We start from the raw sequence: 21,634 nt of genomic DNA on the forward strand, positions 1-21,634 counted from the left end.
TGTCAACTTTCATTGACCATAATATTATATAGTCTTCTCCTCTATTAGAAGACTTATGTTAATGTGATCGTTGTAATTTCGTTTATATACGGACGGTTCAATCTAGATTCACAAATCCCCATTCTAAGCAATTTAACTCTGCCCATTAATTTAATGGTGGCAGCCAACACAGGATATATATATAGAGAGAGAGAGAGAGAGAGAGAAAGAGAAAGATGACACACTTGTAGCAGCTTATAACCTTACTCTCCGTCGACATGCCTTGCTTGGCCTCACAATTGCACCAAGAAAGCCTTTAAGCAACTCGGCCGATCGCCGAATAAGGGATTGATGCGATGCAGCTGAAGCTGGTGCAGATGCGGCATAAGAAGAAGAAGAAGAGGAAGAGAAGAAACCAGACATGTTGAAAGCATATGACATGCTTACACTGGGTTACTTACACGTAAGATTTCTTCCACATCAGAGAGAACCGTTGCCATATCTAAGTTGTATAACAAAAAGAGCTGTCATATTCTATGGTGAAACCAAGACAAAAAGTGTCGATCCGACCCATGGAAATCAGAGGAAGGGGAGAAGAGAACCTTGGAAACTTGGATTCTGTGGGCTATTAACACCACCTCACACCTGAGTCCTGAGGAATGCAGCAGATAGTATTGAAGACAACGACGATCATTTACGTGATCTTGTTCTCCACTTGCTGTAAAATATAATATTTGACTTGAACTAATCTTGGCAGCCAAAAGAGGACAAGTATTTCGCAGTTTCAACCAATGTGACGATTCACATAATATCAGGTCCCGACATAAAAACCAAAAAGGGGAACAAACAATTCACAAAAGCATTACTTGTAGCCAGGTTTTTCCTCTGTGGAATCCTGGAGACAATTGGCATTTTTTTTTACTTTTGACTTAGATCTAATATGATTCAGAGGAAAAAGAATGGCAACCACATCATGATGAAAATTATGCTCACAGGTTCAGCCAAAAAAGGAACAAAGCTATACTTCTTGTATCAAGAATAAAGCTTCCCTATGAACTCGGCATCGGTGGCTGTCGTATCAGAAAGAATAGTTGTTAATTGTAATCTTGATCACGCCCTTTTTAGAAGAAGAGACAAAAACTAAATGGCACAGTTGAACCAACAGTTTCCCTTATGCTACAGGTAGATACTCACCTGGTCACTTGACCGCAGGGAGTCGGACGGAGAACAAATTGCAGATCAAAGAAAGTACACTGGTTTTCCTGTTTATATCCACGAGTGACCATTGTGGTTGCGGCAAACATGAAAGAATGGTTACATGCATCTGCATGCCTATTGATTGATTGATATGTACATGTGCATATAGATCAATAACTACTGATTCTAACAAAACTGCTAAACAGATCCTTTTCTATAAGTGAGTGATCCTCATGTTGGCGATTCCCCAAGAACCAAAGTGTGCCACCAACCACATGACACGTTTTTGGGCTGGAGGTTCTCTATAGGAACCACAGAAGGAATGTTTCTGTCAATCGAGTCCCCTAAACCAAGCTGTGAATGGAAAGAAAAAAAATTATAAATCAATATTGGAAAGTCGAAACAGGACTTGAATGGCATGAAAATGGTACCTGGCCATATTTGTTCCATCCCCAGCAAAATACTTGACCATCTTCTGCAACACCACAAGTGGGCATACCAGATACAGTTTGTCAGTTCATGTTCACATAAAGGTCTTATAGGAACATGCAGTAAACTTGGTTAACAAAATTGAGTTAGATTTTTAGAAGAGTTGGAGCAGCTTCCAGATACTACATTTAAACAAAAAGGTAAAATAAAAAAAACAGAGATCTTAAGATTCTATTAAAGTAACTATTTTTTATAAGAAAAAAATATATCGGATGAGGCATCGAACACTCAACCTTTGATAAGTAGGTCTGCTACACTATCACCAGACCAATGTTTAAGGTTAAAGCAACTATATTGCTAATGCAAAAGCAGCACATGCCAGTTGGAACCAGGTTGAATGATAACTTTGCCTTCAAGCATGTAAAACTAATACAGTAGGTGCTTTTGCAAAAGGAGCCTAGGAAATTGCTGCTTCATTCAAATTCTTTTCTTTTTTTTTTTTGTATTAGTATTCCTTCTTGCTCACCTCAATTGAAAGGGGAAGGCTGAGGGGTGGGAAGTAGAACAGTATATCCTAAATTACAATTGATATAAGTTTCTGTTTCAAAAGTTTAAAATGTATACACATCCACTAAAACACCCAAGGGAAAAGTGCAGGTACAAGTTGGACCAGAATCTAAAGCACTAAAACAAACTAACATGATCGGACAAGCTTAAAATGATACCTGTCAGCATGGTGCTATGACGTGCTCCACAAGAGATCAATTTAGCATTCTTGTTTTCCAGACACGGTGCATCCAGTTGCTTGGGAAGGGTCTGTAACCACAAACATGATAAGCACACCAATATCTAATTATCAAATCTTGAAGTCATGCATAAACGTTTTAAAATACTCCAAATTAATGCCTATCATTATACTGCCTGTCATGTGCCAAATATATTCTAATTACACCTTTGGCTCATTAAAGCATATACTGGAAAAATGTCTGTTGACTTTGCTATGTGAAAAGTAATTGTTGCGATTATGAATGACATACACCATATTTCTTCTGTTTTTAACTTGGAAGTCATAGTAGTTGTGACTAAGCTCTTGAAATGTTGCAAAGGCACACATCAGATATTGAGAACTATATACCTCATTATGCAAAAAATGAAAGAGTAGTTTGTGATACCACTGTGATGAGAACTATGTACCTCAGCTTGATCAGAACCAGTTCCTAGCTGCCCAAACTGATTCCCACCGAAGGAATACACACCACCATCAACAGACGTACACATGGTATGCCATAGGCCAGCAGCAACTCCTTGTATCTCGACACCCAAAAGTGATGAGACACATGTTGGACTCAGCTCATCGTCTGTACTTCCTTGTCCACACTGAACAAAAATCGCATATAAGAAGGCAAAGAGAAAAAGAAAAGAACACAAAAGGATCAATTAGTTCTTTCCTTAGATGTTTCAAAGTAAATCCACAATCGAGAGATAAGAAGGCAATTTCACATGTTAAAGTAGACCACTCCATTTTTTATAAAGTCCCTACATGTGAATCCTGGACAGTTATTAAGACTTAATAATGAACAAGGACAATTTTAAAATTCATATACATATATACGGATTGAAGTGCAAAACACCCGACTTGCAAGGAAACCATATTCAAAACCATCAAATCCTTCCATGTCTCTGAATATCTTTATTGACTCAATAAGAAAATAAATGTAGCATTATCCATTCTACCATATCCAGAATGAATGATAACAATGGATTCTTCAACTCGATATGAAACCAGGTATATAAAAACAGCAGTAGTCTAATGGTATTCTATCATGTATATACCCTTGGATTATAACTAACTTAAATGGTCAGGGAAAAATTAGTATGCTCAAGGTTTATGTACCTGGAGAGAGCATTATATATTTTAGAGAGCATCTTTTATTGTCAGGAAAAATGTGAGAATATATTTGCAACAATTTACATACTTTAGAGAGCATCTTATATTGTCAGGAAAACTGTGAGAATGTATTTGCAATAATACATCCAACGAAAGCCTTGTATTTCAAATACTATGCAAGAAAAACAGTTCATAAATAGTTCCCCCTGCATACAGAATTCAAGCCACAATAAAGTGAATTATGCACCTTAATTCTCAGGTAGAAAATAAAGCAAGCTAACCTAAGTAGATGTAAGCTTACTAATATCCATCAGGTAGAATAAAATTCTCAGTTACTATGCAGAATACACAAAACAAGATTTCCATGTGTGCTGGTTCATTGACATGCCTACTAAGAATCTTGCAACAATTTGTAAAATTCATGATTGCAAAGCTGACAAGAAAAGTACGGTTAACGGTTGCACATGAGTACCCCAAGTGCTAATAACCTATTGAATGAGGAGATAGGATAAATGAAGCATTTACCAAATCATGATTTGCTAAACATTGTTGATTCGCTGAAATTCTAACGTAAATAAAGGATCCAATAATAATCATTGATCATGCATCAAAGTTGTGGAGAACCTCTATTATAAAAGAAATAAAGTGACAAAATAGATATGTGTCATCCGTGGTGCCAACTGCCAACATAGATAGGCATTTGTAACTCAAGATGACAGTTTCTTTTTTTGACTAATGAAAATGTCCTGGCCATCAAGTAATCACCTGCTCATGAAAATCGAGTTGTTTTGTGTTCATGTGTCTATGTGTGTGCATGCACGGGTAAGTGGGTGGGTGAATTTTGTGCTTTTACTCTCCTTTTTCATCTTTTTACTATTAGAAAGATAGGAAAGTGTCTAAATTTTAACAATTGCCCTCTTTAGTTTACAAAAAGGTACCATTGATAAGTAATGTCAGATGACATGAACTTGCACAAAAAAATCACAACAATAAATACCTTATTGTTGAACTTCATAATCCATACAGAAAAAATATCAAGAAAAATCAGGGGCACTTAATTCACCAAGTGAACTGACATGAAATTTAGGTGGAGTAAAACCATTCATGCTAGTAACATAACTAATGAAAATCACATGATGATGATGACAACAACGATGATATCTGGGTATATGATAATTCCATAAAATATAGCATAAAAGTTTAGCCAAGAACAATTTAGACTAAAGGATAATTCAAGGCCTAGTACAATATCATCCCATGACAGTGTCACATGGATATAGACTCACAGGTGAGATTTAAGTTCAGCCCAATCTAAGCAAGCAAAAACAAAATTTAGAAAAATATGTAAGATAATTTTTGTAAACCGAATAGTTGTGGTTCAAATAATGTTGAATGTGAAATGTAAGAAGAAACGCTTGTAAAAATGAACATTAAAAAATTATCAATTTTGATCTTGTTATATTACATGAACTTCTAAATTCCATTATAAAAAAGATTTCAATAAGCATCCAAGTCAAGACTGCATATTACACATGGTTAATGGGGGTGGAGACAAGAATCCGTTAACCTGTTAATCAATTTCCACCGTCATGGACTACACAATGGAAACTAGGTAGATAGAAGGAAAAAAAAATCCAAACCTCAATGTTCAGCATTCAATTACCAAGAACTAGACTCTCTGACAAACAGCACTGCAAATGAGTAACTAACATATATGTGACAATACAACATACATACATATCAAACTTAGGCTACAGCATATTGTTGAAGTAATAGTGTAGATCCATCTGGGCCTACTTAAGAATATAATGCTCGTGTTAATAATAATCTCTCAATGATATAGTCCCTGAGAAATCTGGGAAAAATAGGTAACAATGAAGAAAAATGACAACCGACAATTGAACTATCAATCTATTTGCAATGAAATAAACTGAAGTCTAACCTGGCCATAAAGTCCCCAGCCAAAAGTAAGTAGGGCTCCTGTATCTGCAAGTGAACAATATATCAATCAACATGTGTGACAAGAAAGAGATGGAACATCTATTAGGTATTATCCACTCATCATGTGACATCCTGCTAACTGCGTGCAGCCTAAATTCTAGTCAAGGATTAGAGCTTCGAAGGGAGAGTATATGCAAGTTGTAGATATAAAAGGAATCTTTCTTTAAGGAAAAAGGATATGTACAAAATAAAGTGGAGAAATACGCAACAAAACTTCTTGTCAATAAAAGAAAATTTACATTAAAAGATCCTCATGTTATGATCTCCTGTTAATAATGCTAAATCCTATATTTCCATCCTTTGACCATTTACAAAATCAAACCCCTACTTTCCTCTATTCAAACTTCCTCAAGATACTCAAACATTTAACTATATTAAATATATCAAAGTCAATTCAAGTTTCAAATTCACAATTGTTCACCTTGTTAGTATTCTCAATGTGCATCTTTATTTGTATTCCAACCTATTTAATCTGCTTTATTTCATTAGAAAATTTAGTAGCCATTTACACAATGCAATCTAGTAGCCTATTCCCCTTGTTGCTAGTATGTTGAAAGATGGTAAAAAATCATATGTCATAAGCTGCTTGAAGTCTTCCCCCTCATCTTAGCTTATGATTGACATGGCACCAGTACACGCATGTTCTGGTGCTCACCTGACACACAAATAGATGCATGTATCTACATAGGAAGAATTCAGGGTTAGCATTATTATATTTTCTAGCTAAAGAAATGAGTTCTAAAAGTGTGTCAACAGAATTAATTCCAAATCACTGAAAATGTGTGTCAACTGATAGTAAGTATTGTGGCAGAAAAGAAGTAACAAATGAATACTGACCTGTAACAGCAGCACTGTGACGACCCCCACAAGCAATGGCCTTTATACAGGTTCCTATGAGTTTAAAAGCCTGCCCATCTGAACCTTGTTTCCCTTTAGTTGCTGGTGATGATTGGTCTTTAGTAAAAGAAGCTGACTCTATACAAGGTACAGGATGAGGAGAAGACACATTCCGGATACGAGTACCCAAACCAAGTTGCCCTTCCCCTCCATAGCCCCAACCCCACACCTGACCTACATCTGAAACTTTGTGAAAAATGAAATGTCTTAGCATTTGTTTGTCCTACAATTTACAAATCTAGAGGAGGCTAGAAAATAAGAATTGAAGAAAAGGAAACTGCCAAATGATGCGGAAAGTTATATTATGCAGAAACTACATAACCTTAGATCAAGGAAATGGACTTACATGACAATGCTAGTGTATGACGTCCACCTGCAGCAACACATGTGATACGGACACCTACATTAAGATTTACAAGACATGGAGGTGCTGAAAGAGCTTCTTCACCAGACGAAGAGCTTTCAGGTCCCAGTTTAGCTGAAGATAACCTTCTTCGCTTTGTATTCTCATCACCACCTCCACTATCAAAACCTGACATGGTTCCAGTAGTTCTTGAGCCCTGTGACCTAGGCATCACTGCCATGGAGAAACCACGAGAACAGACACAAAAGAATGTTAAACTAAAGAAGTTTTTTTTTTTCTATTCGAATCATCATAGACAAGAAATTACTGGTACAACCATGGTCACTCATAAATCCACTATGTTTTTCCTCTTTTTCTGAGGCTCCTTCAGAGGACGACTGGTCTCTGACATTCCTCCCAAAAGGCACGCACTCTTTCCATCCCCATGTGTAGACTTCTCCTTGAGCTGGCCTAGGAAGGTAAATTTTGAGTTTCCAAAAAGCTCAATGATAGCTTCATTTGTCAGATTATGCAACATAAAATATGTAGCATTCAATGCAAGACAGTCACTTCTTTTTTTTTCTACTCTCCATGATAAAGAAAGAATATGAATATACTAATTAAGATGTTCAACTTTTTTTCTTGTATGACAAGTAAAATATTCCATCAAATATAAACAAAAAGTGCAAGTAGGCATACAACCTGTGACTGCTACACAGTGAGCCCACCCGGCAGCTGCCTTGACTATGGGTACCTTAGTTGGGAGGTCAAATACCTCAGGAGTCTCCTGATTAATGCAAAATGTGAGGCTCATCCATCCAAAACATCGGGATGCAAAGAAAAAAATAAGCATAAAATATTAAACACGATGCTAGTTGAAGGGATTCAAAAGATGGCCTAATTACCTCATGCTTCCCCGAAGTAACATAGCTTTGACCCATGTCATCTGTAGAACCCCATGTAAATAGCTTGCCTGACTCTAATACAAGAAAGAAGGCAGCAGGATAAGTTATTACTCAGTCAACATTCAGATCTAATAGAAGCTATCTGGGCATCAATACTACCAATGACCACAAGGTCTTTGGACTGTCGAGAAAACCAGCATCAGATTTCAAAAGGATTGATAACTTCATCAAAATGGAAAATAATTCCTGACTGTCATTATTCTGTGAAAATTCAGATCGGCGTTCTTCATCAGCAACTTAATCGTGCGTACATATTTAAGATGTTAAAAGGTTGTACTTCAAGCCACCAGAAATTGAAACCACTCTGAGCCACACGAAAAACATTCTGCTTGTGAGGATATAAACAAAGCACAAAATAAAGAGATCATCGTTATCATCAAAGACAAACTCAAGACATAAAAAATGATTAAACGGAAGAAAAAAAATTTACTCAGAAGTATTATCTAAAATAATGAAAAACAATAAAAATGGATGGGAAATCTAATACTAAAAAATCAGTTCAGTAACCAAGGGAAGAATGCAGTCCAAAAATGGAGGCTATCAAGATGAGCAAGCCCAAGTTCGCCGCAACATCTAAAACACAAAGAAGGAAGAAAATCTACCTCTTGAAAATGAGGGTTGCAAAACAAATTTAGAAAGCAAAAAAGCTCAAAGCCCAACCAACACGAACAAGCATCTAAAGATCAAGGACGTTGGCTCTCTGATAGGAGAAGACCAAAAACGAATCGAAAGAGGCAGAAAGCGCAAGCAGAAGGGATTAAATAGTAGAAGTAGCGGCCGATACCGGACATGGCCATGGCGAATCCGCATCCACCGCCACTGACATCCTTCCACCGGTCTCCTGCTGGCGAATCCGGCACTCGGACGGCCACCGGATGAAGTAAAGGCGATCTCTGCGGCGACACTCCGGGAAGGTAACCCCACATCAACACCGTCTTATCCCTCCCCGTCGCCTCCTCCACCACCATCATCTCCTCCTTCCCGTCCTCTTCCATTTCCTCCCCTCCTCCTCCTCCCCCCTCCTCCCCACCATTCATTTCCCTCCCCCAATCTATCTATCGCTCTATCAATCAATCTCCTCAACCCTTTCTCGGCTTTCTTTTCCCCCTCGATCTCCTGAGGTCGACTTCAAGCTACGCTGATATTTGCTCAAAGAAGCAGGACTCAACATCCACTGCCAAGATAGACCAAACACGAGAGAGAGCAGAGGACAGCCCTAATTCACCCGCATCAATTCGTGCTTCACGGGCCTGTCCACGTAGGACGGACAAAAGGCACTCCGAGACACGTGGGTCAACGAAGGCCGCTGGATGACCCGGGGCGTTCTTGGCCAGGAGTTCCCAGGAAGCTTCTGGAAGCTGAAGGGCCCATCCGTGGGAAAGCCGCTCGCTCCTCTCGCCACGCCGAGGCTGATTCGGGAGGAGTGGCCACCAACACCCCACGTGGCGATCCCAACCGAGACGCGGGCTGGGTGGCGCCCGTTCCCTCCACTTTGATGTGATTATTTTTTGTTGCTGTTAGGTTTGGAAGCTTCGAGACAAAACGGGGGTTAATAATAATATTCTTCTTGTGGAAGACTTGCTGAGACTGACGGTTTGATTTGGACGCGAGAGGCGAACGGGATGGCAACCGCCCACGATTACGAGGTTTCGTTTCGTTCCTTTTTGTTTCTGTCTTAGTGCCGTTGACCCAAGTGTTCAATCCTCAAGTAAATATTTATTTTGGGGACTTGTATCATGATAATAGGGTAGCCCGAGCGAATAGTTGAGATGATCGATAGGCTCTCGAGGTGTTATAGGCTCTTGATGACTGATCCGCGATCATCTCGGGGAGTAGCTTATTTATTGGAGAAAGCTCGAGTCATCCCGAGATGCGTCTTGATCTTTTGGATGTGCTTAGCATTGCTCTAATGTGCTCCTTAGACATGCCTATGTCATGTACAAGTGGTTGGCATCGGAGGGATGTCTTGATCGGACCTCTCCAACGCTCAAGTCAGTAGAGTATATGGAGGGGTTTTAGTAGAACTTAGAAGAGTTGAGATAGATATCGCTTGCCCCCATTTGGCTTGGGAGCCTGAGTTTTATACCTAAGAGATCAATGGCGTGAGACAAGCGATGGGTAAGGGTGTCCCTTACCCTGCTAGGAGATCATCGATGGTGGTAGCTGATGAGCACGTCCTTTGAATGATGATATCATGATATGATGCCCGTGATGATATACTTTGTCATGACTCTTGGCCTATCATAACGTTCGGTGTCTTCTATGCCCACGTATCTTTATAGACTGTGTTCTTGTCAACCGGAGCCGTTAATGGCCTTTAAGATGGCTAACCGACTTGCCACCACCCCGAGACTCCTCTTAGGGTCTACTATGAGGGGCTGACTCAGGATATGAGAGTGTGAGAGAGTGCCTCGGTCGCAAGTGAGTATTGTTGGAGGTCGCTCAGCCTTACTCTTAACCAATTGGTGTAATACACCCCCACAGAATCTTTGGTAAACCAATGCAATCGTAATGAGGTTCCGGTAGGTTCTTGCACATGAGTCCCTTTTCCATTGCTCCTCGATATTGACCCATCCATTTCGAACAACATCACTATTACATGAGGGGCCTTGCTGACCGAGCGCATGACGTTAAGGTATTGGTGGACGAATTGTCTCGGGTGAATGAGGGTCTCCAAGAGAGGGTTGTCGAGCTGGAGAAGAGGCTTCTCTCGTCGACTGAGGATGCTCCGATCGCTAAGACAATTGGTTTGCTGGGACAGGCTCGATGACAATTGGAAGATGCCTAGCAGCGTTTGGAGGTCCTGTGACAAAGGTTGGAGGACACTAAGGAGAGGGGCCACCATTTGGAGGACTATCTGTAGATGCACTTTGATAAGTTGATGGCCACCAAGATCGAGGCCCAGGAAGCTAAAGAGCTCATAGAGGAGGAGCGATGGTGAAATCTTGATTTGGAGAGAGGGGCGATGTTTCTAACAGGGTCTACTAAAATTGAAAAGGGCTTCATATCAATACAGGCACCTTTTTGCTTTGAGGCATTTTAAAGGTCAAGAACCCAAGAATAAGCGTTAAGGAGGACCCCTTTATTTAGTGGCCCAAAGATGTTTACATTCCTACAAAGGTGTAGGTCCCCTTTGATGACAACCCTGACTCGTCCTTCTCTTATGATTGAGTGATTATGTCGACGGCCTCCTTTTTGTTTTTTTTATTTTTGAAGGGCTTCAATCTGAGTCCACCGGATGTAGGGCCTATTGTTTTTTATGAGCCCTTAATTGTAAGTGTCGCTTGTCTCGAGATGATGAGTCCCCTATAGGTCACTTGGTAGGGTGATCTCAACTTGGTGTCACCTTTCTTTTGGAGTCAATCGGGTTGCTGACTTCAACTTTTCAAAGGGCCAAGTTTCCTACTCCGACCTATCATGGTCGAAGACACTGATTGTACAACTTGGCTATCACCTTCTTATATCTCAAGGATCGGAGGTGCACCTCAACCTTGAGCTCCACGACCAAGTTCAACTAGGCTCAGAGTTCCTCCTTAAATGTGGCTTCATCGAAGAATTCTGCTTGTGGAGTCAAAAGGACAACCTCGAGTGGAAGGGTTTGCCCGAGCTAGTTTTAGGAGTAGTTCGACGCTTTACCATTGTGCCTTAAGTCGAGGGTTTCTCCTTCATGGTGATCTCGTGGTTAAGCCTCGAGGTGGTTCTTGGCGTAGTCCCTTGTGGGACTCCTCATGCTGACTCGAGAGCATGGCCTCAATGGCCATATACTGATTGGCCCTTCGTAGCATTTCAAATATGGTTATGGATAAATTTTTCACCAATAACCAAAAGAAGCGAGTGAGCCTTAGACCCATCATAAAAGCCTAGGTCACCAACGAGGGGTGGGCATCTAGGACCTCTTAGATCTCACTGGTAAATAGGTTGACGAAGCAGGAGAGAGGCTCATCTTCCCTCTATCTCAACCCGAGAAGCGTGGTTGTGGATGGCTTTAGGCTCACATTGGTAAGAAAGTGATACTTGAACTCCTTCACAAGCTAGGGAAATGAGTGATCGAGAGGGGTTTCAGGTGGTTGTACTACTCTCAAGTTGACCCCCTAGGATCATTAAAAAATTTTGACACATTAGGGCATCCAATATGTCGAATAATAACATCTAAGCCCTGAAAGCTATAATATATTTCATTGGGTCAGAGCTACCATCGAGGGCCTCCAATACTAGGAGGCCTAAGTTAGTCAGGCAAGGCTCCTTCTGGATGCTTTAAGCAAATAAGGAGATGTTCGAGGTGTAGGACTCGCCCTTCAAGTATAGAAATTCTTGTTATACATCGTTCAGACACTAGTTCATGGCTCGAAGTTACGCTTTGAGTGAATCATCCATTAAGTCGATAGTCTATGTCCCCGATTTGGGCATGGCCACCCTATGGCACAATGGGGCACTGAGCTCCATTGTCGAGGGTATTTACCCTTTGAGAGCCACCTCATCTTGTCGAGGGTATTCCAAGGGCACCATCAAGGAGCTCATCGAATATACTCTTGGAGGCGAGAGGAGTAGTGAGAGTTATATAGTTGGTCATTGTCTCAGAGCTACTTGTTGTATCAATTGGGGCAAGAGAGGGTCGATCGCCCACATGACAACAAGTGTCTACACTTAATGGATAAGGCCCATGAAGGCATGGGATTGGACGAAAAGATGCCCTCACTGAATGCAGCACCTGATTCTCACATATATTGAATTACAACTAATATACCATAGTAGCATAAATAATATGTACATGGTACCCTCATTTTATAATATGATTTATGTTGTTTATAATTCATGAATGCGATAAATAATATACTCATATTTTTCTGTTTTTAAGATTAAAGTACATCCTTTCTAAAAATATCATTTTTACTATTCGACATAATGTTAGTTGAGCATGCATAAGTACCAATGTTTACATTAAGTATAACGTAGGAAGCCAAAATATACTAGCAGACTTAATATGAGGTTAAGTTATCTTAATATTTAGGGTGGAGCAGGAATATTTATATGCGATGATAAATAATTAAGATGAAAAATATCTTGAGTATTATATATTTTAAAATATTTAATTGTATGTAATGTCATAATATTATTGATACCATGAAAATATATGAACCTTGGGTATTTTTCGGATTAGATATATGAATTTTAAAGGATTAAAATCTGCATTTAAAGAGAAGGTGATTTTTTTGTTTCTGAGGATCTATTTGTAAATAAAGAAATACAGGGATTAAACTGTAAAAGTAAACAAATGGAGCGATTCTTGTCCCACCGCCTCCCATGCACCTCTGTTCCCGCACGAGGAAACAAAGGAGGTGCAGTGTGTCGGTGGAAGAGAAGGGAAGGAGAGGAAGAAAGAAGAAGGAGAAGAGAAGAAGAAGAAAAGGGAAAAGAGGCTGTGGCTAGGGCTGCGGCTGGGAGAGAAGGAGAGGAAGAAGGGAAAGGGAAGAGAGAAGAGCAGGCGACTGCGCTCCTCTGCATTTCGCATGAGGAGCTGTGGCTGTGGAAGAAGAAGGGAAAGGGAGAGAGAGAGAGAGAAAAAGAGGAAGGAGCAGGGAGAAGCAGAGAAAGAAGGGAAGAGGAGTCGGCGACTACAGCTACGGGAGAAAGAAGGAAAAAGGAAGAAGGAAGAAATAAAAGAAAATACTACGCGGAAGATTAAAGGTTTTATGCGATTATGTTGTGTTTGCTATATGTAAGATTAAATATTTTATGTTAGTATTTTAAAATACTATATATTTGACGTGATTTATGTCCATCCGATTAAAGTTACTAATGCTTATACTTACCGAGTAAATTATCATTATATACTCTATTTTATAAGTAAAGATATTAGCCCGTCACCCAAGTGATTGGATAGAAAAGTGAGTACCTGTAAGTCCATGTCAGCATAGATATAGATGATGATCTATAGGTAAATTTTGTATAAAGAATTTTAAAAATATTATATGTGAGATTTTTTTTTGTTTGATTAAATAGTATATAATTTTGTATCGGCATTAAAATTATTATGTATGGTCGAAGCCCAGACATTTTGACATATATATTTGCATGTTTTAAATTTTAATATTGTATACCTTCGATAGTAGTAATAATGTAAATAAAGGAAGCATGACATCCCACTTTAGTCTGGCACGTAGGGTATATATGGGATTTGGAGTCGGGTGTTACACTCAACCCCCGAGGGAAGAGACCAGGATCATTAGCTAGACGTTAGTAACATTTTGATGTTTGTGCTAAGGCGAAGGCGTCCACCTGAGGGAAGGAAGGTGGCTATCCTTCCTACCTGAAGGCGTTGAACATCAGCGAAGGTGCTTCCTCACCGGAGCATTTATTGAGGGGAGTCATTGATGGACATTATTGTGACATTCGGGTTATCCTTTTAGTACCAAAATATTATTATCTTGAGTATCGTTGATCGGAGACTCAACACAGCATGGTTTGGTCTCAAAGGCATAAATCCATCCTAGGGACCCATACCGAGGTGATAGGGTTGGTCAAAGTGGGCAACCGAGGTGGCAGATAGACACCCAAGGTGTTGCAAGCTCTCGACGATTGATCTATGGGCATCTTAGGGAGCAGCTTATCTATTGGAGGAAGCTCAGGATCGTCCCGAGATACGCCTTGATCTTCTAGAAGCACTTAGCATCACTCTGAGATGTTCCTTAGATGCATCTGGGTCTTGCATAAGCGATCAACATCAAATGAATGTCTCGACTTCGACTTTTTTGAGGCTCAAGTTAATAAAATAGGTTGAAGGAGCTTAATAGCTATCATAAGAGTTGAGATAGAGCCCACTTGCCCACATTTAATTAGGAGGCTAGATTTTATACTTGAGCGATTGATGACATGAGGCTAGCAATAGATCATAGTGTCCCTTATCCTATAAGAGAATCATCAATGGTGGTGATAATCGATGAGCATATCTTCTTAAAGATGATGTTAGAATACGACTCATGATGATATGTTTTATCGAGGCTCTTTGTTTGTCCTCAGCAAGCATGGAATGAGCCTCCTGTATCGTTCATTCGCGAGGAAGGGCCAAGGAAGTTACGTCATGCCGTATGGCTTCATCATATGCTACGGTGGAGGTAACTTCCCCGTTGTGGGGTTAGTTCACATCGCCGTTATTGTCACTGTACTTGATCGGGGTGTCGAACGACGAAGGGGTGGGTCGCATGGAACGGACGTGGTGGATGGTTTGGAAAGGGGACGGAAAGCGACGGGAGCGAAGGGGAGAAGCCGATGGACAGAGTTTGGATCAAGAAGTGTCGAGCTCTACCCTAGAAGATTACATCCGAGGGAAAGAGAGGAGAAACTCGAGGGCCGATGGGTGGCGACCTCGACGTGGGGGCGCATCACTCGGACGTGGTGGATGTTTTGGACGAAGGGAGACGGGAACAACGGGAGCGAAGGGGAGGAGACAATGCATACCGTTTGGATCAAGATGTTTAAACTGTGCCCTAATCGGTTGCATTCTAGGCAGAGTGGAGAGAATCTCGAGTGACATTGTTCTGAGGGAAGGGGTTGAATCGATTGATTTCCGGCGTTCAAGGATGACAAGACACAGATCCCTGGCCTAGAAGCAGAAATGAGGTTATCCTTCTTCTAACTTGCTTATTTGGTTCTCCCATTCTGCCTGTGAATGTTGATCGTTCTCGTTCTGTCTCCTTTGATGGCTAATTGTTGTTTACTGTGACTCTTAGCGATGCTAATCATGGTGGATAGTTACATTTCATTTTCTCAAATTTCCTGTGAATTCAGAGACATTCTCTAAGTCGTAAAGTTTTTATTATCATATCATGCCCATAGAATCCGAGACTTGGACAAACCCTATCTAAAGGTCAAACCTAAGATCATAATGGATACAGGTCCACTTAAACCCTTTTCTAAAATCCACAAGACCCAGGTACAGTCATATCCCCACAAGAGGGATCAGGCTTTCATATAGCATGGAATTTTATGCTAACAGGGGATATATATCGACTGATGTAGGAACATACGATAGAGTTTTTAACTATCATTATATAATTTGGACGTAATTGGGTTACAAGAAGCTTGGAGCTATGATTTGTTCTCCTGAGTTGTGTGTGGCCGATAATTTGTGTAGACGAGCAGCTGCCTATGATCTTTGCTGACGATGGTAAGATCCCTAAAGCGGTGATTCATGCAATTTTGTAAAAGGGAACTAGTTGGACTGCTAATTCCACATTAGAAGGCTAAAATCTTTGCCAGTATGTGGACGATAGCACTTCTCTTCCCTATTGAGAAGCTTCACTGCAATGAAAACTGAAGTTTGTTTCAAGTTAAGGCCAAATATCCAATTATGAGTTAGGTAAGAGCTAGTAATTCATTTAAGTTTACTAAAAGCTGCTAAATATAATGGCATGGATGATTAAAATGATTTACGAACATTCATAAGAAAATATGGAATAACTTCTTTCCAAGGTTAACAAAGTTTTGAGACTCAGTTTTTTTGGGTTTTTCATATAATTCAGTAATATAGTTTCCTTTCTATAAAATTTAAAGGCCTAAAAGTGAATGAAGGGTAGTTTACAGGCTTAATTTGTGAGTCATGTATTCATGAATCAATGAAACTGAATCTTTGCTGAGTGTAGCATTAGATCAGATTTCTTTTGAACAACTAACTGATAGTTTTTCTTTTCCCATTATTTTTGAAGACTCTATGATCTATGACCATGAACTTAATTATCAAAAAAGAATTATGACCATAACACATGGTATTCTTCCAGTTTTGGTGCGTATCAACTAGACAGATGTGCTCTTGACACTAGGGGTAAGTGTTGTGATTGTTTTAATGTATGATAACATAAGGGTAAAATTAACTAGATCCAAGTAGGTTTCACTACAGCATACCTGATAAACTTAAGAGATGCAAAATATTGAAACAATTAGCAAAAGATGATATGATTCCCAAGAACAACCTTTTGTCATCCTTGAAACTGGTTTTCATATTATTACATGTACTTTTCTTTAGAAAGAAGCCGTACTTGATTGTCTTTGGTGAAAATCTTCCTTTGAAATTCAGTGTAGCTTATTTATGAAAGTAGCAAGTATTTTGATGTTCCAGTCGAAATGTAACAAAGAGTTCTCATGCGTGCGCGCATATATGTTTTGTGCGTGTGACCATGGTAGGATTTAATTTTTTGAAGGTATGGCTAAGCAAAGTTCCTCACACATGCTTGGGTGGAAACAAAGGAAGCCAAATTTGGATTATAAAGATCAAAGTCAAATTAAATTTTCTTGTAGATCGAACTCAGTATATTCATGATCAATCAGAACTTGGATCATATCTCTAAGACTACTAGTTTTCTTCATATGTAAACCCCAAGAACTTCTCATAAGCTTATCGTTTTCCTTTCCAAATGTGTCTTCTTCTTGCCCTAATTGTGCGGATGGTTCCAGATATTGCACTTGGTTACCAAATGAGAGTTGATTTTGATGCTCCTCATTGAGTCCCAAGTTTTGTTGCTTTCTCATACGATGCTGATGAGAACCAGATTTGATTTCCACTCGAATAGGTCGCATCTGGAATGGTAGCACTTCTGCAACTCATTGATCATTAACTCTGAAACAGGCATTTGACTTAGTTCATTGTTCAATACATCAAATAAATTGGATTCATGATACAAATGTCATTATATTTTGTGCTTGCTTCTTCAGTAGTGAAAAGTCCAACATGTGAGTTCTTATATGTTATGACTGCCGTTAGGGATTTCCTTCGATTAAGGTTTATGAACTCTATGTTGAATCTTCATATTTTTATAGAATTCTTGGTTACCATAGCAAAAATTCAAGATTCTCCATTATATAATTGTTGTTCTTATCATATAATTGCTTTTTAAATTGGTTTCCTACTTTTGATGAAGATGGAATTCTGCTTCTTGATGTCAACATAATTCTAGGAGCTGGAGATTATTGTGCATGGGCAGCACTTCCAGTTTACACACAAGGAGAGCCAACAGAAGGTGTGGGCAGGTATATCCTCCCAGAATAATCTAAGGAAATTGCATTATGCTGCTTCCATGTTTAGAATCAATTCCCCAAGTTTCCGCTTGTTGTTCATAGCCTCCGTTTGCTTCGTTTCTTGATCGTATCCTTTTATGTTTTTGCAATGATCAAAGCTGTTTAAAACTACATAAAGTTGCCTTTTATGTTTCTTGATATTTGAATTAGGTCTATTCTGGATTCATCAAACACCATGTTGGTGAAAGTTCGATAACTTCTTCTCTGATTTATTTTTTACTATTATTTTTGCCCCTGTGGTTTGCAAGTGATTGGGCGTGTATGTGCTTAGGGGAATATCTATATATACTTAAAACACGATGTTTGTGTCGTAATGTTGATCTGAGTCTTGTTGAGAATCAAGGAAAATGCCTTTCGCTATAACAAAGTTACTTCATTAATTCCAGTTCTCATTCATGGTGTGACTTTGTCCAGTATCTACATCAACTTGTTTTAGAACAAAACAAGCACAATCTTTTGCTAAACATTGGCCATAACTGATCCAAACATCTGTTCATGATCCATCAGGTCGTTCGTCACTGACAAAGGTAATCGAAAGCCCACGAGGAAAAGAAGGGAATGCTGTAAAAGGTGAAACTCTCATGTCACCATACAAATTTGCCACGTTCATTGTAATCAACAACAGAAAAGAAATGAGAAAAGCCAGAGAGATTCTGGTCATCTTAATGATTTCTCATCTCCATCTTCCCAGGTTAGCAACGCCGGCGTTTTTGCTCTTTCACCGCCAGTCAAGGCAATCTGGTGCTGCTACGGGGAAGCTCAAGAGATATAAGAGAATAATAGTAAGTCTTTCAGTACTACGAATTCTTCCTCGTCGGCGTCGTCGGCGCCCTTTTCCATTTCTCTCTTAGGTCGACGACGACCACGCTGATGTTATCTGCGCTGTGCCTCGCAAAGGCCAGCTTTGTCAGCAGTACGGCCGCGTCTGAGCATGATGCATCGCCGCCAGCGACTTCCTCTTCTTCGTCGCCGCCGCCCTGCAGGCACATCCTTGCGATGTCGCAGGCCGTCTCGTTGGTCACCACGTCCCACAGCCCGTCGCTCGCCAGGATCAGGCACTCGTCGCCCTCCTCCCTATCCAACACCGTCACCTCCGGCTCCGATATCACGTACGGCTTCAAATAACTGTCCCCTGTTTTTATGGTTCATGTTTTTACGATCGACTGATTAGCCCCACAGACTTCCAGATACTCGGATGGAGGAGGAAGAAGAAACAGCGGACTTGGAGCTTACCTATGGCTCGAGACATGGCGAGCACGCCAAGAACCCTCGCCCCGTCCCAATAGATCACTCGACCCCCAGCGGCTTCGATCCGCTGCAGCTCGTCCTCTCGGTCCGGCTGCAAAATTTGCACATCATCAGAACCGTTACTTGTGTCGGCTGCCCGCCGGGCTAATTTACTGGTGGAAGGAGAAAAAAGAGATCCCTTTCCCTTCGATACCTTGTGGTCGGAAGAGAGGGGGATGGGGGCGCCGTTGCGGCAGAGGACGGCGCGGGAGTCGCCGCAGTTGGCGACGACGATCCGGGTGGGGCTGACGACGGCGACCACGGCGGTGGAGCCCACGTGGTCACACCTCGGCGGCTGGAGCTCGCATCGGCAGTCCTGGCTCGGGCGCTCACCGCTCCCGTTCACCGCCTCCGCGTCCACCCGAGCGAAGCTCCTCTCCATCGCCACCCTCCATGCCTGCGGCGATGTAGCGGCACCCGACGCAAGCGTCTCTACTTCCTCCGCCACCACCTCGTGCATCCGATCGCTACACAGCGACGCCACCTGCAAAGCACGGAAGAACATATCAGCTACTGGAGAAGAACAGGAAGAGAGTTGGAAAGGGACAAGGGGACTATCTTACGTGAGAGCAACCATGACCATCAAAGACGCCGAAGAAATGGTGCCTCGCCGAAACCCCATCGTCTCGCCGAACAAAGTCGGGACGGATGGAGACGGCGTCCTCCATGTCCCTCCTCCGCCCGCGGACCGCAGCCATCCCAAACCTCGGGCGCCGACCGGACGTCCCCAATTCCGCGGACGCCATAATGGGAGGCTCCAGACTCGGGCTCCCACCCGGTGTCGTTCCAGACTTTTCCGCGCTCCCGGAGGAGCTGCCGCCATCCATCCTCTGCCGCTTTTCACTGGGTTCGTCCTCCACCGCTGGTGCCTCCACCCCGGCGACGAAGCTGAGCCGCCGGATCTCCATCCGGCGCCGCCTCGCCGCGCGTGATCCCGGCTCGCAGGACTTCAAAGCCGCCGTCTCCACGCCACAACAGATCTCCGCCATTATCGAGGTACACACAAGAAAATAGAAACAAAACTTGGTACCCTTCGCTCTCTCTCGGTCTCGAATTCGAACCGGTGGAAGGTAAAAGAGAAGCAGCCGAGCGTCAGCCGTGGCTCCTCAGAAATAAGTCACACTCAGCACACTACGCCGACGTGTCTACCCGCCTTCTCATTGGGCAAGAAGGTTTCACAATCAGTTGGTCCTACACGAATACCGTCGTTTTCTCCAACCGAAATGCAGGAAGATGAGACGGTGCCCAGAGACGTATAAGAAAGACGTGGCTCATGATTTGCTTCCACGTGCCACCTGTTCCCCCAACAGAGCGGACGAATCCGAAGCGTCCATCGTGGTCGGTCTCACCTCTCTCGCTCCTCTTCTCGACGCGTGTACAGGCGTGGGGTGGGAGGCGAAAGCGTCGTGGCTTATCTGACACGCATGTGGTCCCCGAAAACGAAAAGGTAATGCCACTATTCTAAATTAAACCGGATCGATCGGTCGGGACTCGCCTTGCCTTTCGATCAAACGGTGTGGGAACGCATCACGTGGATGCTTCGGCGTCGTACACGATTGCTTCGGTTCGATTTCTCCAGTTTTATATATAGGGTGGCAACAGCGCATGTAGACATGGGGGATGGGAGCGACATAATAATATTAGTAACGACAACAGCAACAACAAGAATAACGCCTACTCCAGCCAGTAAAATACCATGGTCGGCGGACTCTGTGATCGACACGCGTCCTTGATGACGTGTCTTCGAGTCACGTTCCTCTGACTTGGATTAACAAACCTCAGACTCTTTTTTAATGGAATTGAGACAAAGCTATTTGTATTATAATCGGTGCCCGGATATGAGTTGATCCGATTGGATGTGGGTTGTGTTCGACCATGCGAACCACCCGATAGACGGGTCAGGATTTCGGACCCTGTGCAGATACTTTAGCAAACGGGTCGGATTAGGCCGAAACAGTTCGAGTATGACCCGGTAGTGGATGGTATGTTCATCGGCTCCTATTATGCATGCATGTACCAGCTAAAACTGAAGGTATTTGTAAATTATAATTTACATATATATTTAAGTTAATTGTTGATCAGAACTCCAATTTTCACTAATGTATTTTGAATGAAAAAAAAAACTCAATATGATGTTAAAAATATTAAGGATATTTTAAATATTCTAAACCCTTGTATAGTTTTTATTATGATATATCAATAATAACCGTGGATAGAAGTGATAAACTTGAGTGTTTTGGAGGTATCATCAAATTTTATAATGATTATTATTGTATTATGTTTTAAATTTAACAAGGATATATATATCAAGAGAACTTTTTCCCCGCACCACACAATTTATAAGTCAAATCAAGAAAAAGTAAAAAAAGTAAAAGAGATCGATGGATGCCCCACCCCCACTCACGAGAAAAAAGGTGAAATTAGAGACTGATACTTGTACATTTGATGATCTCCAAGAAAAGAAACTTTCCATGGTCGATCACCCCGAATTGCTATCTTTGAGAGGTGATGGGCTTATTGTGTGATCAAGATCAACCACGAAGACTCAGTCGCAATAATCCCTGTTTAGCTGTGTTGTTG

General features: G+C 41.3%; 2 protein-coding genes and 1 long non-coding RNA gene across 4 annotated transcripts in view; 1 reads left to right on the forward strand and 2 right to left on the reverse strand.

Moving 5' to 3' along the window:
* Positions 1-8,901, reverse strand: part of LOC135626872 (ultraviolet-B receptor UVR8-like) — a 9,621-nt gene extending 720 nt beyond the window's left edge. The window contains exons 1-11 of one of the 2 annotated variants that reach the window (XM_065132655.1): positions 8,484-8,901; positions 7,640-7,713; positions 7,437-7,521; positions 7,072-7,200; positions 6,738-6,968; positions 6,332-6,577; positions 5,436-5,479; positions 2,800-2,982; positions 2,331-2,421; positions 1,608-1,651; positions 225-1,530 (exon numbers count right to left, since the gene is read on the reverse strand). In XM_065132655.1, the coding sequence (XP_064988727.1) occupies positions 1,408-1,530; positions 1,608-1,651; positions 2,331-2,421; positions 2,800-2,982; positions 5,436-5,479; positions 6,332-6,577; positions 6,738-6,968; positions 7,072-7,200; positions 7,437-7,521; positions 7,640-7,713; positions 8,484-8,736 (1,503 nt within the window). In that variant the 5' untranslated portion in view covers positions 8,737-8,901 and the 3' untranslated portion in view covers positions 225-1,407. The remainder of the gene's footprint in view (positions 1-224; positions 1,531-1,607; positions 1,652-2,330; positions 2,422-2,799; positions 2,983-5,435; positions 5,480-6,331; positions 6,578-6,737; positions 6,969-7,071; positions 7,201-7,436; positions 7,522-7,639; positions 7,714-8,483) is intronic. The other variant, XM_065132656.1, reaches the window with a different exon arrangement.
* Positions 8,902-14,864: 5,963 nt separating this feature from the next.
* On the forward strand, positions 14,865-18,339 carry LOC135626877 (uncharacterized). Its single transcript, XR_010492485.1, has 3 exons — positions 14,865-15,316; positions 17,611-17,719; positions 18,275-18,339. It is a non-coding gene; the product is annotated as an uncharacterized LOC135626877 (long non-coding RNA).
* Positions 18,314-20,186, reverse strand: LOC135626875 (probable protein phosphatase 2C 68). Its single transcript, XM_065132658.1, has 4 exons — positions 19,618-20,186; positions 19,209-19,538; positions 19,001-19,106; positions 18,314-18,899 (listed from the first exon to the last, which is right to left on the reverse strand). Exons 1-4 carry the CDS (start codon positions 20,041-20,043, stop codon positions 18,565-18,567), a joined length of 1,197 nt encoding a protein of 398 aa, XP_064988730.1. The 5' UTR covers positions 20,044-20,186; the 3' UTR covers positions 18,314-18,564.
* Between the last annotated feature and the right edge of the window lie 1,448 nt (positions 20,187-21,634).

Source organism: Musa acuminata, chromosome BXJ2-11 (genome assembly GCF_036884655.1).
Source record: "Musa acuminata AAA Group cultivar baxijiao chromosome BXJ2-11, Cavendish_Baxijiao_AAA, whole genome shotgun sequence".
Classification (NCBI taxonomy): Eukaryota; Viridiplantae; Streptophyta; class Magnoliopsida; order Zingiberales; family Musaceae; genus Musa; species Musa acuminata.

Coding starts and splice junctions, on each gene's coding strand:
- LOC135626875 (XM_065132658.1), bottom strand. CDS start 20,043: ATGGCGGAGATCTGTTGTGGCGTGGAGACGGCGGCTTTGAAGTCCTGC. Junction 19,107..19,208: donor CCCTCTCTTCCGACCACAAG/GTATCGAAGGGA, acceptor CAAATTTTGCAG/CCGGACCGAGAGGACGAGCT. Junction 18,900..19,000: donor CGCCATGTCTCGAGCCATAG/GTAAGCTCCAAG, acceptor CCATAAAAACAG/GGGACAGTTATTTGAAGCCG.